General features: G+C 46.7%; 2 protein-coding genes across 7 annotated transcripts in view; one reads left to right on the top strand and one right to left on the bottom strand.

Moving 5' to 3' along the window:
• The window catches only part of CACNA2D3 (calcium voltage-gated channel auxiliary subunit alpha2delta 3), a 2,000,770-nt gene that overhangs the window by 376,686 nt on the left and 1,604,681 nt on the right, over positions 1-19,403 (bottom strand). The window lies entirely within an intron of this gene.
• LRTM1 (leucine rich repeats and transmembrane domains 1) overlaps positions 1-19,403 on the top strand; it is a 57,654-nt gene that overhangs the window by 25,682 nt on the left and 12,569 nt on the right. The window contains exon 2 of the mRNA XM_063940838.1: positions 1,098-1,694. Coding sequence (XP_063796908.1) covers positions 1,098-1,694 — 597 coding nt within the window. The remainder of the gene's footprint in view (positions 1-1,097; positions 1,695-19,403) is intronic.

Below are 19,403 nucleotides of genomic sequence, written 5' to 3'. Positions count from 1 at the left end.
CTATAGGCACACACAGTCACAGGTACAATGCAGAAATTATTACAATAAGACTGCACTGGACTAGTAAATCTACATATAGATATGTATGTATACAGATAAAACAATGCACAGTAAACACTGGATGTATGTCACAGAATACTTGTACTAAATATTCATATAGCAGTACACTTGTTACTTAAGTGTCTGTAAATACACAGCGCTGACAAGGCAGGCAGTTTTACAGAGGAGACAGTGCCCAGCAGTCCCGGAGATCAGAGCTAAGTAATGGCACCAAAATCTCTTCAGGGAGTGAGGGAGAGAGAGAGAGGCAGCTCCAGGGCGGGAACACCAGCAGTAGATGGCGGCCGGAGGTGGGGGAGGGGCTACAGGTCAGCGCCTTATCCCCTCTGCTGGGCTCCACCACTGGGTACTATGGAGCCTATGGAGCCTATATTAAACGGATTTTAGTAAATCCGACCTGTGCTCCCTGCCCTGGTGGATATAGTGGGGTCCCTGTACGGGTACAGTGGCCACTCCAGCGGCGCGGTCCATCTCCTGGGACCGCGACCGGATCACGACTAACCGGCGGGTCCAACCTGGGGGACCCTCTTACCTCCTCCCTGTCATGCAGCCACGCGATCCAGGAGAGCAGCAGCGGTGGTGTGCCTAGAAAGTACCCAGGAACAAGGCCGCGGGAGTATGCAGCGCCGCTAAGGGAGGTAATGGAGCCGCAGCACAGCATGTCAGAATGACATAAAAAGTGCTGCGGCCCTTGAAGTCTTCTTAAAAAGCTCTTTTCAGGGCTGCCTAGCGCAGCCCCCCCTGTTAGTGACCTGCACTGCAGGCACCAACTTACAAACTGAGCTCCAGTGCCTGGAGGCGGGGCTATAGAGGAGGCGGTGCAGTGCATCCTGGGAACAGTCAAAGCTTTAGCCTGTTGGTGCCTTTGGATCAAGATCCAACTCTACACCCCGATGTTATTCCCTGTGGAATACCAGTGTACCCTGCTGCAGAAATGTGAAATAAGCCAAATGTGATTAAAATCTCAATGTTTTAAATATATATGTGCATGTTGAAATTATGTTCACATCCCATCTAATCCTGTGTGTTTTATACAGGTGAACTGTTACTAGTTTCAAGCGTCATTCTGGCGTTCCACGCAGCCTGGGGATGCCCTGAGACTTGCACATGCCAGCCCTCAGCAAAGATGGTTGACTGCAGCTACAGAGGACTTCTGGAAGTTCCGAGTCATTTACCGCCACAAACTCAGGCACTTTACTTGCAGGGTAACCAGATTCAAGTTATTACTCTGACATCTTTTACAAATGTTCCTGGTCTCAGAATTTTGGACTTGTCCAACAACTCCATCTCAAGAGTTCCACCATATGCCTTCCATTACCTTCGTTCCCTGCAGGCCCTGAATCTCACCAACAACCGCATCCATAATCTCGAAGGCCAAGTGTTCACACCTCTTCTTGCACTTAAGGAGCTGGACTTGTCTTACAACAACATTAGTGCTTTGCCAGAATCCTTGGGAAACAACACCCAAAACCTGACCTTTCTTGGACTGAAATATAACCAACTGCAAACTGCGGACAGGATGGTGTTAGACACATTTCCAAATCTAAAAGTTTTGCTTGCAAAATCCAACCCCTGGCAATGCAACTGCCCGGTTTTGGGCCTAAAGCTTTGGCTGGAGAACTTATTATATAAAGGTCAGTAGACAAAAAACACAAACAAAGAACACATAGCTGACATTAGCAGTACAATGGAAAATGTAATACAACTACCATCATCACAGTCCTTTAACATGTAATATGGTCCTATTAATAGCGAAATGTTATTACTGCAGAAATTGTCATCGCCAGAGGTCAGATTAACAGTGAGAAAAAAGATTTAGCTGAGGTCCATTTCCTTCACTTTACACATGATTGTAAACGATCTGTTACTGTATACAGATGTCAGTGACTAAGGAACAGTAGTCTCAAATTCTGCAAACATCATATTTTCACAGCTCATCAGCCAAATACTTAATTGCATTTTTCAATCTTTTTTTTTTCTTTAAGATTGAATTACTTGTATTAATTCTCAGTGTATGTTAAAACATCACTCTGTTACGGGTATTTGTTTCTCGTGGCTTCATTCCAAAAATTCAATTTCAGGATATGGGAAAAATCTAAATCTAAAGACTACAGCATTTGTCCGAAATATAGCTATATTAGCATATAATTATCAGTCAAGCAATTAAATAGAGGAAAACATTTACTATATGTGCGTGTGTGCATATTTTTACATATTTATATATAAAACTTTAACAGAAATATATAGCAGAAATGATCAGATGGATAGTGTTCCCAATATGTACATATTATGTACGTGTATATATCAAAAATACAACATGGTGAAGAAAAGTTGGTGATGGGATGCCGGCGCAGGGGATTCTGGCGGTCAGCATACCAACTGTGGGATCGCGACAATAGAATGCTTGTGATTGCTCGGGATTCCAGCGTCGGCATGGTGACCGCCGGGATCCCGAGCAGCAGTCACATGACCACATCCCGGTCAAGAACATCTATATTTTTCTACATTATTTCCCCTAAAACAGTGGTTCCCAAATGCGGCCTAAAGGCATCCCAACAGTGCAGGTTTTAAAGGATATCCATACTTAGGCACAGGTGACTTAATTAGTACCTTAGTCAGATTGATTATACCATCTGTGCACAAGCAGGGATATCCCTAAAACCTGGACTGTTGGAGTACCTTAAGGACTGTGTTTGGAAACATCTGCCCTTTAATAATCCCAGGTTTATTATATAGGACAGACACGAAGCAGAGATGTTACTTAACCTGACAAGGTGCTTGGAAATTGTAAATCACTTCCCAAAATCCAATCAGATATTCTTTCATCCAGAGATATAAATCATATGGAATATTTTGTTTATGCTTACTGTAAATGGTTTGTAGAGCCCCACGACATTGAGAACAAGTGGAAGTAGGATATACATCTTCTTTAAATGATTTGATTTATCATACTCTAATAGGTCAATAAATACAACTCTGTGGCTGAGTCATTACAATCAAGGTTCAGATCAGTTTCCAAGTCACTGACTGGGTAATTGCAAAGAGTTCCAGACTAGTTACCGACTAAGAATTCCTGAATCTTTAGTAACTGGAAACTCCAGATAAATCACGCCGGATACCAGCAAGTTGGACCAATTAGCCTGACTCACAGTTCAACTTGTTTAATTGAAATACTCAAAATGTACATAAACCCAGACTGGGGTATGCAGCATACTTGCCTACCTGACCCTCTCCATGAGAGAGAAAATGCTCTGTTCCTGGACTTTCCTGGTAATGTATGATTGCCATCAGTGTCGGACTGGGGCATGATGGGCCCACCGGGGGAATGCAGGGATAGGGGCCCATACTTAGGGGTGTGGCCATCCTACAAAGGGGGTGTGGCCAGCATCCACTGAGGCTTGAAATACACAATAGTTTAGTGCAGTGTAATGCAACATATCTACCATGTATAATACAAGTGCATAGTCTTGAACCTGATCCCTAGAGGAAGGAGTGGGCCCTCAAGCAGTGGGGCCTACCGTGGTTTCCCTGGTACCCCTGTGGGCCAGTCCGACCCTGATTTCCATTACCTGTGGTGAAACACCTTTCTTATCAACTAACTAGCTCACCACAGGTGATGGCAATCATACATTACCAGGAAAGTCCAGGAACAGAGCATTTTCTCCCTCATGGAGAGGGTCAAGTAGGCAAGTATGGTATGCAGTCATAGGGCCTGATTCAGGTCGCGCTGGTCTAATCTTCAGCACTTTGCGCATGTGCCGGACCAGCACTGCACATGTGCAGTACGGATCTGCAACGTCGTACACAGATTGGCAACAGGCTGTCAGTGATTGACAGTCTGTTGACGTATAGGGGTGCAGGGAGGAGGTTGTGATGTTTGCTATTAAACAGGCGTGTCACCTTTGTTTTGGGGGAGTGATGAGACAAGGATCTCTGTCAAGATTGGATCTGCAACTGCCGGCTTGTGTAACCCCATGGTGTCGTACGTGAATTGATTATGAGTCCTAGGATGCAGAATGGATCTCTAATGAAAGAAGATGTCTACTTATATTAGACACCTCCTGCTGCACACTAGTGCTATGGCTGCAGCTTCCATGTAAGCAGCGATAGTACCTCCAACCACATCTGAATCAGGCCCATGGTGTCGACACCATGCTGAATATCAGCATTAAGAATGGCGACACTGGTCACAATGTCGACATGTTCATGACAACGCGCTAACATTGACAAAATGTTGACATTATGTACATTTACATTAATAACAGATTAGGGGGCTAATTATGAGTTGATCGCAGCAGGAACTTTTTTAGCAGTTGGGCAAAACCATGTGCACTGCAGGTGTGGCAGATATAACATGTGCAGAGAGAGTTAGATTTGGGTGGGGTGAGTTCAATCTGCAATCTAAATTGCAGTGTAAAAATAAAGCAGCCAGTATTTACCCTGCACAGAAACAAAATAACCCACCCAAATGTAATCTCTCTCTGCACATGTTATATCTGCCTCCCCTGCAGTGCACATGGTTTTGCCCAACTGCTAACAAAATTCCTGCTGCAATCAACTCAGAATTACCCCCTAGGTTAGGGTTAGGAAGCGGTAAGGGTTATGGTTAAGCAGCAGCTTAGGGTTAGTTTAGGGTTCGGCTGCAGTCAGGCTTATTGTGAGACAGCATGGTCGACATTCTGTCAACATGCTTTATGTCAACATAACGGGTCATTAAGATGTGGTTGGAGTTGCTGTTCATGCAGTAAAGTACCGATTATCTTTGCGCATGCGTAGGACCTGCTTTGTGCGTGTGCGAATGGGTCTTGTGATGATGGACGCACTATGTCAGTGATTTACAGCCTTATGCCATTTGGGGGCAGTGAGGGACTCTGTGTCGCCGCCATTTAGAGGGAGGGATGAGGGTAGGGATCTTTGTAGATTTCTTGGCCTCTGCGATGGGAGACTCGCGCGGCACCATGAGTGCCACAAGCCACCCAATGGTGAGTGAGTGTTCCGATGCTGCGTCCTAAGATGTACATCAGATCACTAGCGCAGCAAGAGGCGTCTGCTTGTAACAGACGCCTCCTGGTGCATTACCATACAGCGCTATCACTGCTGCTTCCAAGGAATCAGCAGTGATGGCAACTCCAATCTCATCTCGGATGACCCTCAACATGTCAACGTTATTTCGGTGTCAACATAGTGAATTTTAACATGATAATTGTCGACTTTTAGACCGTGCCGATATTTTCAGACCATGTCAACATTGTGATTGCCAGGCTGGTATACCACACCCCAGATTAGAAGATGTTCATCACTCTTAAGAGTTCTGATTGAAGATGGCAAAAGCCTTAGCTTGCCCGGGACCTGGTAATGAAAGAGCCATGGCCTAATTAGAGGCATGACCACGCCCCCTTTAAAAAAAAAAAAAGGTACTGTTCATGTGCTGCAGAGTTGCGCTGACCAGCACAGGGGGCGCCATGCACCCCTCAGCCAGGGAGGAGCATGGTTAGTGAGATAGCTAATTCCCACACCTCCCTGTAGGCAAATTACAGCAGCAGCAGGCTCCCTGGACCCAGTGCAGCCCAGCACACGCATGCGCTGTGTTGGGTAGAGAGGCTGCTACCGGCTCACAAATAAGAAGGCATACGGGCCCGGGCCCCTCCAACAAGCCCGGGTAGTTAGTATCTGCTCCCCCCATCTCGGGGACACTGACTATGAAACCAGATATAAGATCACTTACTGTAGCTCAGCCAGTAAGATATCTTATTAGCATTTCTAAATTAGCAGTTTCATTAGCAACTTTGAGTGGTCTGTTTTATTTTGACTACACATGCCCCAATTAATATTACATCACTTTCTATATCTCAATTAATCAAATGTTTAGGTAATTAGCTAATATTAATACATCACCCTGCTACCTCACAGACCATAAGATTCATCTCAGTCATCAAATCTGAAGTGCACAGAAAACAAACAGCACTAATAGTCTACGGAATATAATTTTAAATCAAATTGTTTTGGTGAATGCACACAAAGCACACCTTTTTTTCTATAACAAAAGCAAAACTTTATGGACAACAAGAATTAAAAAATGTACATAAGGTTATTGTATTCACTTCTTATATAGGGGGTCATTCAAGAGTTGTTCGCTAGCTGCTTTCGGTCGCAGCGCGGCGATTAGGTCAAAAAGAGGCATTTCTGCGCATGCGTATGGTGCGCATGCGCGACGTACTTTCACACAAAACTTTGCAGTTTCACACAAGGTCCAGCGACGCTTTTCAATCGCACTGCTGATCGGTGAGTGATTGACAGGAAGTGGGTGTTTCTGGGTGGTAACTGGCCGTTTTCGGGGAGTGTGTGTATAAACGCAGGCATGCCCGATAAAAACGCAGGAGTGGCTGGGGAAACGGGGGAGTGGCTGGCCGAACGCAGGGCGTGTTTGTGACGTCAAAACAGGAACTAAACAGACTGAAGTGATCGCTAGCTAGGAGTAAGTCTCGAGCTACTCTGAAACTGCACAATCTTTTTTTGTAGCAGTGCTGCGATCCTTTCGTTCGCACTTCTGCGAAGCTAAGATACACTCCCAGAGGGCGGCGGCCTAGCGTTTGCACTGCTGCTAAAAGCTGCTAGTGAGCGATCAACTCGGAATGAGGGCCATAGTGTATATAATGTGTGTACAGTATGTGTGTGTATGTATATATATATATATATATATATATAAAAAATGAAGAACAGCGCCTAGGCTAATCCTAAATTTAGACACACAAAGTGAAATATATGATAAATGTGATCAAAATAAAAAATATGTTTCGACACCCCCCATGGATCAATGGGTGGCAGCTCGTGCCCAGTAAGTAGATAAAATGTAAAAAATGAAGTGCAATAGAGCGCCTACTGGTGTTTAACAGGATTCTGGATTTATAGGATTTCTATATAGCCAGTTCACCATGTGAAAAGTGCAAAGTGTAAGTTAAGAAGGATTGACTTAGCTTCCTTGGGAACAGCTTCAGTCTGATGACACTTTTAGGACATGTAAAACAGAAATAAAAACCAACATAGTGTATACTGTTTGATTATATACAGTGTTCAACACTTTAGGGACCTTGCTAGTCCCAATATGGGTAAATAAGCATTTAAAGATGGCCGTGCGTTCCAGGACTTTGCCGTTTTTCGCGACGGAGCGATTAGGTGGAAAATGCGCATGCGCATGGTACGCAGTGCGCATGCGCTTAGTTATTTAACACAAAACTTAGTAGATTTACACAAGCTCGAGCGACGTTTTTCAACGCTCGAGTGATCGTAGTGTGATTGACAGGAAGTGGGTGTTTCTGGGCGGAAACATGGCATTTTCAGGGAGTGTGCTAAAAAAACGCAGGCGTGCCAGGTTAAAACGCAGGAGTGTCTGGAGAAACGGGGGAGTGGCTGGCCGAACGCAGGGCGTGTTTATGACGTCAAACCAGGAAATAAACGGAACGAGCTGATCGCAATCTAGGAGTAGGTCTGGAGCTACTCAGAGACTGCAGGGAATTTTTTAGTAGCAGTTCTGCTAATCTTTCGTTCGCTATTCTGCTAAGCTAAGATACACTCCCAGAGGGCGGCGGCCTAGCGTGTGCAATGCTGTTAAAAGCAGCTAGCGAGCGAACAACTCGGAATGAGGGCCAACATGTGATAGCAAATCCTCCAAGTGCGGCACTCCTGGACAAAAAAAATCAAGGCATCCTGTCTAAGCCGTGATTTCTTGTCCAGGGGTGCCGTATTCTATAACATCATTCTATAACAGAACGTCAACGGGCCATCTAATCTCACTATCCCAAAAATCGCCGATTTCAGATCAATGTCTCCATAACTTGCAATAACATAGTAGTCTTAACTATACAAATCAAGTAAGACGTGCAGCTGTAGCTTACGACTGTACAATATTCTTGGCTGTTTTTAAATCCTGATCCAGATGCAATTTTGATCAGATACTTCACAGTAGTGCTAATAGGATACGAGTCCAATGGTGGCTGCACCCAGGGTTGGACTGGCCCACATGGGTACAGGGGAATCCCCCGGTGAGCCCCACCACCTGGGGGCCACCTCCTCCTCTATCGATCAGATTCCAGACTGTGCACTTAAATTATACATTATACATATGTTACATTAGGGTGTGGCATGCTTGACGCCGGGATTCCGGCAGCGGAATCCCGGCGCGTGTGTGTGTGTGTGTGGGGGGGGGGTGAATGCAGCAAGCCATGGGTTCTATTCCTACACTATGGGTGTCGTGATCACCCATGAGTTGGAATAGTCCCTGTTGGTCGGCATGACGACAGTCGGGATTGTGAGAGAGCGGGATGTAGGGGGAGGTTACGTGACCGTCGGTCTCCTGACCGCCAGTCACATGACTACATCCCGTTACATTATACTGCAGAGGACTATGGGGGTCATTCCGAGTTGATCGCTCGCTGACGATTTTCGCAGTGCAGCAATTAAGTAAAAAAACGGCAAAAAATGCGCATGTGCATGGTACTTTGTAGATTTATACAAGCTCGAGCGACGTATTTTTATCGCTCGAGTGATCGTAGTGTGATTGACAGGAAGTGGGTGTTTCTGGGCGTAAACTGTCCATTTTCAGGGAGTGTGCTAAAAAACGCAGGAGTGCCAGGTAAAAACGCAGGAGTGGCTGGAGAAACGGGGGAGTGGCTGGCTGAACGCAGGGCGTGTTTGTGACGTCAAACCAGGAACTAAACGGACTGAGGTGATCGCAGTCTAGGAGTAGGTCTGGAACTACTCAGAAACTGCAAATAATTATTTAGTAGCAGTTCTGCTAATCTTTCGTTCGCTACTCTGCTAAACTAAGATACACTCCCAGAGGGCGGCGGCCTAGCGTGTGCAATGCTGCTAAAAGCAGCTAGCGAGCGAACATCTCGGAATGAGGGCCCATGTTGTATTCACTTCAAAGCATTGCTGTTACTAATCTGGTGCATTATCATGCAGCACTAGCAGTATTTACTTCTATATATATTTATCAAGGGCCTCAGACCTTCCACTCGCTAATGATTAGCCAAGCGTCTGTGGTTGCTGACCACGACCGCTCTGGAGACTGGCCACACCCCTATACATGGGCCCCTACCAATGCATTCCCCTGGTGGGCCCTTCATGCCCCAGTCTGACACTGGCTGCAGCTCACACCACACTTTGCAGAGGGGACCCAGTTAGCACATATAAACATACATGCAGCAGGGGCCTCCCCTGTCATAATGATTAAAATAATAGAAAGAAGATATTTATAACACAGATTCTGTGATAAATATCTTCTTTTATCATTCTAATCATTTCCCCTGTGAATACAGTATGCCTGCATATTGGGGTGGTAGGCAGCGGGAGAGGTGCCTCCCGCTGCTAACACTAAAATTCGGGAAGCGGGGGGCAGGCATAGGGCGGGGCCAACATAGGGAAGTGGCACCAGTACAGGTGCCTCAATGACAGGGGCGTGCATTCAGCCCACATGAATGCACGCCCCTGTCAGTCCCGCAGATACGATTGGACCAGCGGATCAACTGGATCCGCTGGCCAGTGGGCACAAATGTGTCGGCGTGACGCGGCTGAGGGCCCTGGTGGAGAAAGGGTGGCTGGCGGCAGACCTGGATCTGAGAGGATCCAGTCCCTGCCAGCCATTCTGCAGAGTTCGGCAGTGGAGAGGCGGCTTCCAATTTAAAAAATTGCTCCTCAGTGTCATTTGTGAAATTGAAGATGGCCGCCGCTAGCCAATCACTGCTCGCCACATCACTGCCCTCGCCGCATGTCACTGACATGCAGAGATGTGTGTAACATATGTTCTGGCTGCAGGTCCCCAGGGATCGGCAGCGCTGTATCTATCACAGCCGCTGGTGCACAAGGTACGCAGCATTTGGTTTTACTCTCCTTCAAGATCCACCCCAGGCTCTTAGAAGGCCTTAGGAGTGTGATGCCTAAAGCTGGGTACATACTAGACAATATGCCGCCTGAACCCATGGAACGCAGCGGCATATCGGGTACATCGTCCAGCGTGCACCCATGATATGTGCACTCCCACAGGTTGCTAGCGACATCCCGACAGCCCTGTGTGGATGTCGCTAGTAATAACTTGTTGCATAATGCAGCATGTCACTTGTTTCTCCCCCCCCCCATTGGACCCGGCATATACTGTACGCACTCGCCGCATGTCGTGCCGATGTCGGGCTGGGTACACATCATTAAGTGTGTACCCAGGTTAATGCTGAGTCCCGGGTGCTGCACAGCGCCTATGATACATACAGCACTGTCAATGCCCGGGGACCTGCAGTCAGCATACATCTTTGCATGTATGTTTACAGTATATGTGCTTAGCACTATGCATGTAGTCGGCGCTGCCCCCGCTGTATACAACCATCAACCTGGTGGATATTTTGCACCTTTGTACTGTATTTAGGAAAGTGACACACCACTTTGAAATCAGGATTTTGGTACTTACCGATAAATCCCTTTCTCCGATTCCACAGGGGCCACTGGAGTGTAGATACAATGGGGAAATAGTAGGCAGTAACTGGGAGCTGGCACTTTAAAAATGTATAACCATGTGACTAGCTCCTCCCCTACTAGGTTACCCCTCCAAGCCAGTCTAGTGAAAACTGTGCCCGATGAGAGCTGGAAAAGACCAACGGTAAAGTAGAGGAGGTTCGCTAAGTCAACTAAAACAAGATAATACCCAGGAAACCTGGAAACATAGTGATAGGGTAATAGGAACAAAACGAGCAGTCACACAGTGACCAGCAACCCGATAAGCGTAGAAGGACGAAACAGCGCTGGGTGGGCGTCCAGTGGCTCCTGTGGAATCGGAGAAAGGGATTTATCGGTAAGTACCAAAATCCTGATTTCTCCTTCATCCACTAGGGGCCACTGGAGTGCAGATACAATGGGGACGTCCCAAAGCTCCCAAGACGTGAGGGAGAGCGCTGAGAGTCCTGCATAAACCGCTTGGCCAACCAGTGACACAGATGCCGCAAAAAAGTCAAATCCGTAAAACGTGATCAACGTATGATGACCCGCCTAAGCGGCATCGTAACATAAAGCCTTCATGGAAACCCCGTGGTCGGCCGCCCCCGAAGTTCCCCCAGAGTGCGCGGAGTGCGCAGAAATGGAAAACGGAGGCTCTCGAGCAACCGCCAAATAAGATTGCCTAAGGGTCAGATGTATCCAACAGCCCCACTTATGATGGGAGCCCAGCAATTCAGGACGGGAGCCTCGTACAGAAAACAAGGAAGAAAACAATTTGTCGAAAAGCCGAAGACCTCTGTAGAGAGAGCCGGCGGGCCCTGACAAACTTCAAAGAAGTGTTAGAGTTACATGAAAAGCGGACACCACCCCTGGAAGAAACGACCGCTGAGTATGAAACTCAGCCGTAACCCTAGTCGAAAGGGGGGTTGCCAAAGAGAGCCCGAACCTACTGCAGTCAGGCTAATTTCCTTTGGAAGAAAACCGAAAGAGCAGAGATCTGAAATTCAGGTCAACCTAGTCGAAGCACAACCGAGCAAACCACCCGGAGAAAACCAAAGAAGACGGCGAATTGAAAAAACAAAGGGGAGAACCCTTGCCATCCACACTAGGCCACATAAAGTTTCCAAAAGTGGCAAGAGCGAGAAGAGGTAACCGACTTCCGAAATCGGGGCCCAGTAGGTATACCCGAACTAGGGAACTCCGTACTTCTGAGGTCTCATGAACAGTCACGCCTTTAAACAAAACCAGAGTAAGACTGAAGAAAAAAAAGGACCCTGTTGAAGTAGACAGTCCCGCAGAGGTAGGAGCCAAGGCTCCTCTACTGACAACAGGTGTAGGGTGGACCTTCAAGTCATGCGCGGCCAAACTGAAGCCACCGGGAGGACTAGCGCGCATTCTTCTCTCATGTGTTGCAGAAAATGAGGTAGAAATGGAAAAGGAAAAAAGATAGACTAACCCGAAACTCCAAGGAGCCGTGAGGGCATCCTCAGCCACTGTCGCCAGATCTGACATCCGAGAGTAGTAAAGGGTTGAAGTGTCAGTCGGAACACCCTGAGGTCGATCCGAAATCTCCGCCAACCGTGGACCAGTTGACAAAACTCCGGGGAGTGTCCACTCACCCGGGTGCCTGACCTGGCGGTTTGACCTGGAATTAAGATTGTTGTCCTCTGCTCAGAGGAGAATGTAGGCGACCTCTCTCAGCGCCGCAACTTGGCTGAAGAGAGGATGAACTTGTCCCGAGGAAGGAAAAATCCTCTGACGGACCGAGTTGAGAACAGTCTACAAGGAGAATCAATGGGACCCGTGTCGAATCAGAAGATCCTGGATCCTCTGGATATTCAGAAGCAACCTAATCTGCAGAGTGAGTTTCCAGCAGTTATTTGTCCAATTAGGGAACAAACGTCACTCCTGCCCTTTGAAAAACAGCCATCCTGTGATCTTCATGAACACGGTGGGAGCGGAAGAGACCCGAATTGAGAGGTCTGACAGTGGAAATGAGTATTTTGTACTATGAATCTGAGAAAAACCAGATGAGGAAACCCAAAGGAAATCAGTAAACAGGCATCCCTGAAAACAAAGGATGCGTAAAACCTTTTTTTTTTTTTTTACTGAAAGGATTTTAAGGCCAGAACAGGCCTGGCTGAGCCAACTGACTTCGGCACGGGAAAAGAAAAACAAAGGCCTGAGAAAATGCCCCGATTCCAATGATGTGTGAAAACAGGAATCAGCACCCTTGCGGTCAGAAGCATCTGAAGCGCCGCCTGCAGTATGACTCTCTTGTCATCGTAAACCGGCCGACCCATGGTGAGGGATCCCTGAGACAGTTGGACTCCAAAATAGAGTCTGTAACCGCCCAAGCATACCCAGGTCTTCCAGAAAGATCACAGACCTGCGCCCACCCTGGGACCTCCCAGGTGGTAGGAAGGTCCGACCTGCGGTGGGTGTGTTGGGGGACCTACAATCAGACTGGTCCGAGGATGCTGAACCTCTGCTTCAGCCATTTACCTGGTGATCCCTTGGTGACGCAGATACCTCCCCTGTCATGGACTCGAAACCTGGAAAGGGCACGGCAAGATCTAGAGGAAAGACCGGTAAAGGTCCGTCTTGGAGCTGAAGTAGCAGTAGGGGAAAGAAAAGTGGACTTACCCCCAATGGTCCGAGAAATCATGCAGGAAGTTCCTTCCCGTGAACCTGCTGCCCATTAGGATTCCATGTTCGCCTGTCACTGTCGCAGCCCCAGAGGTCGTCGGGTTAAGACAGCCCAAGCGAAAATGAAGGCTCCGAGTATACAGACGTGGAGATCTCAAAAGAATATAAAGCAGAATCGTGACTCTGATCTGTCCTAAAGAATCAGTTGATCCTGATGCAAATCATCCTGTAACCTAGGGGACAATTGTTCCACACCCTACCTGCTCCGGACAAGGTAGAACCCCTGCTGCGGCATATGCCTCTCAGATGGATCCCTCAGCAAGGTTGCCCCAGGAAAATGGCAGCTTGTTGGACCGGCGATACATTGAGGGGTATACCTTGGAGAGATTCTGATATCGTTTCCTGCCGTCTGCGGGGAAAGGATAGGAAAACAGACATTGTTTGATACCTGAAATTGTGTATTCGGGTGTCTGCAGGCTGCCTACCGGAGCATGCCTAGCTCATCCGAAACTGAACATGTCGCTGTCATTTCTTCATTGGCGTCGAACCCCGAGGGACCTGAAGTTTCTAGTTCCGACTCCTTTACCTGCAGCATCAGACGAACTGCTGTACAATGCGCCTCGATATCCTGAGACACTGGTTCAGACTCCACCGAAAACAGACACCATCAGTATCCTGGACATCTCTCGCCTCCTTAAAGAGAGGCCTCTCATCCGCAGAGTCGTGTAACATGGAAGGTTAGATAGGTTCTTTTAGAAACCTGGAGATGAGAAATGACGCACAAGGTCTCTGGTTAACAGTGACATTACCTGCATAAGCTGAGCTGTTCAAACAGGGGTGTCCTGCAGCTGCGTGGAGAGCTAAGCAGATGGCTCCTCCGCATAATTCACACCTAAGAGGAATTTCTCTGACTGTCCCAGGTGAGACAAACGAAAAGAGAAAAGGTGGGTTAAAGAAGCGTAGCCCTATGTAATGTCTGCACTATAACGTGCAGTGACAGATACATTTCAGATAAACATTCTGAAGCAGCGGAGACTTGAACCGGTAGAGCTGCGCTGCGGGACAGGAGTTTTAGCCACTAGGTTATGAGAGCTCCCCTTAAGGTTTCTTTTTATGTGTCCCCGCTACTAGCGTACTGAGCCACAGCGGCTATTTGTCTGATGCCACACTCATTCCCCCAAATTACAAATAGCATTATTACCAAGTGAAACTAAGGTATAATAAAGGGAAAGCAACACCCGTGTATGTAGTGTACTGCAACACACGTTTCTCGGAGGCTGCGCAGGTTTCCCGAAATGGCGGCCCGCCTGCGAGAAAAGCCAGGGGAAAATGTTATGTGGCCAGAGCTCTGTTTAAACCCATGCAAGCATGGGGAGAACACACAAACTCCACACAGATAGGGCCACGGTTGGGATTGAACCCATGACCCCAGCGCTGCGAGGCCGCAACGCTAACGATAACACCATCTGTGCTACCCTTGGAAATGTGAACCCAGGTCTGTGCTGTTATTATAAAACATCGCAGAAGTCTTTGTACTCTCCACTATATATGGTATTGCATATACATACATATATACACCCTATACACGTGTGTATATATATATATATATATATATATATATATATACACATATATATATATATATAATTATATACACACATATATACATACACACATACATACACAGTGAACCCAATAGGGTAGATAAATACATATTCCAGGGTGAGATCTGAACCTGGGTTCTGCTTAATATGCTCTGCTATTAGCCCTGTGCAAACTAGAGTTTACCATTAATGAGCTGAGCCACAGCTCCTGTTATAGAGCAGGCTCCCTGACCTATAGACTATGAAATGCCGGGCAGAGGTCTCCCCTGTAGGGAGAGAAACCTCTGTAATAGAACGCTGTGAGCCCCGGCCGGGGAGCCCGCTGTAAAGTGAAATTAATGTCCTCCTCCTCCTCATTAACTGTAGCGAAATAGTGAAGCATCATGCATAGTACCTCCAGGCATGATGCGTCTAGGGGAAGGATCTGTCAGCGGCTGGAGGGCGGTGAAATAGCATGCTCTCTGTATCCCCCGCCAGCAATATATGCCGCAGCCGGGGAACGGGGAGCGCTGAGCCCGCTGTACAGCTCCGCCCCCCTCAATAGCGCCGATTTCAAACTAATAAAGGCGCCTCCTGATACACACCAGACAGGGTTTTTATTAGAGGGGAGCTGAGGTGAGCGCCCTGCTATTAAGAGCACACTGCACATCTACAGTAATCACTGAAAGGCATCCTTAGCAATGTAAAATTATACATCAATCTGGAGGAGGAGAGATTGTACTCACCGCTGTCTCGATGGAGTGGCCCCGACACGCGCCGCACGCAGCGGTGTCCGGCCACCTATACTTACCGCTGCCGTGCTGCCGGAACCTTCTGCTGGTGGAGCGGCCCCGACACGCGCCGCACGCAGCGGTGTCCGGCCAGCTCAGGAGAGCTCAGTGTCTCCTTCAGCCGAGGCCCATCCCGAGCCGCACGCAGCTGCGATGGGACCCCGCCGGCAGCTCCCGCGGTGCAGACTGGCAGTGGCAAAGCTGCCAGTCTGTGAGTGTAAGTAAGAAAAATAAAAACAATAAAGAAAAAAGAAAAATTCTTCAGAGAAAACCCAAGTGAACCAGCTCCCTTGGGCACTAAAATAAGACTGGCTTGGAGGGGGAACATAGTAGGGGAGGAGCTAGTCACATGGTTATAAATTTAAAGTGCCAGCTCCCAGTTACTGCCTACTATTTCCCCATTGTATCTGCACTCCAGTGGCCCCTAGTGGATGAAGGAGAAATACAGGATGTACTTGCAGAAAAAGTTTTCTGCTCATAGACTGCTCTCAAAAGTATTTAATTTTGTAAGTGGCCGCAGATTGCTATTGCCATAAGTTGTCCATTGTTGTGCCCTTAATGAGCTCCTAGGTGTGTTAGATATCACTGATGACCACGAGTAAAACTATTTGTAGAAAATCATAATTGTATGAAATTGGCAGTAAAATCAAACCTTACGCGTTTCATTGTAGCTATGACTTCATCAGAAGGATACCATCTTACAGAAGGCAGGGTTTCTCCGAATTAATCTGTGCACAGAGTGGGAAATGCATAAATAGCGTCCTTCTAGGGGTATTAGAGGTAACGGTCAAGACCCTTGGTTGCAAAACATTTTCTTTAATGTGTGTTATACCTCAGAGACGGAAGACAGGTTATGGAAGCAAGCTGTTTCACTTTAACGCTAATTTTATCTACTGACACTTCACCTAATGTGTTTTATATTCATGTGCCAGAATCCATATAATTTTATCTTTCCAATGTATAGCAAGCCTGTTTTTGACATTGAAACCACACAGCTAACGTCTTTTGTCAATGAGCTGTCTCTGGACAATATATAACCTGTGTTGTATCTGGTAAAGATTACAATCAGTAACGTGACAGAAAAATTCTGTAAAATACCTGATTAATTAACAAGGTTTGAAAATGGCAAGAATGGATAGTCCTGGGGAATATTCAAGACTTCCCATGTTGAAGAACCTCTCTAACCTTAGTTCAGAAGCACAATGTCCGTTTCTACAGGATTTTCCATACTTCATAATAACATTCATCAGGATTAAGAATATATTTCAGATCCTAAGCCTTCCAACTTGTAGGTTTTCTCTTTATTTGTCTGAGTGATAGCCCCAGCTTGAGTCCACATGTTCTCTGGCTAATCTTTTACGCGGTGAATCCAGCCATTACCCGCCTTTATCAGATGAATACTCATCTAAGTGCATCAGTATGTTCAGTCTGGTATGAATGGAAATTTTGCTGTGTTTAACTTATCTTTAGAATTTCTGTGTGATTCAGATATTGCATTATATACAGTAATTTGCTATTTGGTTTTCATGCGCTTGCAAACTGAAGGATGTCCATCCACAAATCATATTTGTAGCAACTTGTCCCAGCACTGACAAACAAGGGGATCCCTTGCCAGAAACCTTGGCCTCCCAATGTTCTAAATTGAGGACTCATTCCAATTTTCTAAATTGAGCAATTCGGCAAGGAAACAATTACATAGTTATTCTAATAATTAAATAGTTACTCTAATGCAGACTACACTTTGAATGATTCTAGTCACACACTGACGGATGTTGCCTAGCAATTTTGATTTTTAACATTCTAATTTCCAGATCACTCAATATAGTGGGAAGAGAGACTCCTACAATGCATTGTATCTTCCCCTCATACTGAACTTGGTTGATTTAAACGCCTATTGGGGGGTAATTCCAAGTTGATCGCAGCAGGAATTTTGTTAGCAGTTGGGCAAAACCATGTGCACTGCAGGGGAGGCAGATATAACATGTGCAGAGAGAGTTAGATTTGGGTGTGGTGTGTTCAATCTGCAATCTAATTTGCAGTGTAAAAATAAAGCAGCCAGTATTTACCCTGCACAGAAACAAAATAACCCACCCAAATCTAACTCTTTCTGCACATGTTATATCTGCCTCCCCTGCACTCAGTGCACATGGTTTTGCCCAACTTCTAACAAAATTCCTGCTGCGATCAACTTGGAATTACCCCCATTGTTTCATCCAATGCAATGGAATTGGATGAAAAAAAGAAAGGCATGAAGCTAAAAATGTAAGGTGTTATTACAGTATGTGTAAGGCATTATCATGAACTGGCTTAGTATAGACTCTAGACCAGAGTTTCCCAACCATGGTCCTCAAGGCACACTAACAGTCCTGGTTTTAGTGATATCCAGGCTTGAACACAGGTGACTTAATTAGTACCTCAGTTATTTTGATTTAACCATCTGTGCTGAAGCCTGGATATCACTAAAACCTGCCCTGTTGGTGTGCCTTGAGGACCGCGGTTGGGAATGCCTGCTCTAGTCACTCCTACATATATTGTATCTTTACGTATCTAATCAGCTATGTTGGCAGCTCCATAAATTGATGCAGAGATGAATATAAATCTAATTTGCAAACAGATCTTGTAATTTTCCGCACTGCTCCACAGTCAAGCATAAGAACTTTGAGCAAGAGGGGTGATCAGATTGGTACGCATCTCAGCCGGTAATAAGATTATTATGAGATTACACAAGTACTGATGTGTACCCCAGCATTCAGAGAATTACAAACATACAATTTAAGGCTGTGTACACACCTGGACAATGGATTGCAACGGTCGCCTGACCATTTGGTAAGTGTTCTGCACAAACGAAATGTGCACACACTTACCAACCCAATGCCTGACATGCCTGGCCACAGGTATCGTTAGTGACATCATTGACAGCGGTTCCTGCAGCTGGCATATGGGTCAGCCAGAGGCCAATATGCACGCAGCATCTGCCATGCTGCAGCCCGATGTGACACCTGTATGTTTGTGAGTGACTTCCGAACATCGGTACTTTGCGGCATGCCCTAGCATCAAAACCTGAATCTGGCACAAAGTTACATAGTGAAACACTAGTTACATAAGCACCATCAAAAATATTAAAGCTACATACACACAGTGCGATTTTCCATGCTATATGGACTAGTCCATATCGCACGGAAGAATAGTGCATATCACACTGTGTGTACAAGCTTGTGATGCAGATGCGCGGTCCCGCAGGATTAGCATCGCAAGAAAATATAGTGTGTGCAGGTGGGGACGATACTTACTATATGCCTTCGGGCACGATATAGTCTGTACCGGCCAAAAGCATGCATCGCACTGTGTGTATGCAGCTTTAGACGCGTATCAGAGAGAATAACAGATTGATCACTGGAGCAGGGATTATTTTGGAGACAGATGCAAGTCCAGGTAAGTTCGGTACGCGGGGTGTAGGCCACAGAAGGAGACAAGAAGCCAGTTAACATGGTGCAGCATCCAGGACAGTGTGTCAGGGGTTGTAGCAGCATCTCAGCACATGCTGACTGCGACCTGCACAGCATAGGTGTGCGCAGGTACCCCCTAATGTCTGGCACCCCGATCTCACATGCCTGATGCAGCGATTGCCGGGCATGCTGATCACTGTCCCCTCTGCGCTGCACCCTGTCAGGACCGCATTACTGATCGGACGCCTGGGTTAATCAAGGGTGCCACTGCCACCGGCTTTCAAACACCCGGCTCCACCTCCATGTACAAAAACAGCATGATGTGACGTGATTACGTAATGCTGCTCGCACGCCCAACGGTCACACCCGCCACATGCCCACCTCTCTCCTTCTAT

Source organism: Pseudophryne corroboree, chromosome 9 (genome assembly GCF_028390025.1).
Source record: "Pseudophryne corroboree isolate aPseCor3 chromosome 9, aPseCor3.hap2, whole genome shotgun sequence".
Lineage (NCBI taxonomy): Eukaryota > Metazoa > Chordata > Amphibia > Anura > Myobatrachidae > Pseudophryne > Pseudophryne corroboree.
Note: the sequence above shows the minus strand (reverse complement) of the source record. Positions and strands in the feature narration are given on the sequence as shown.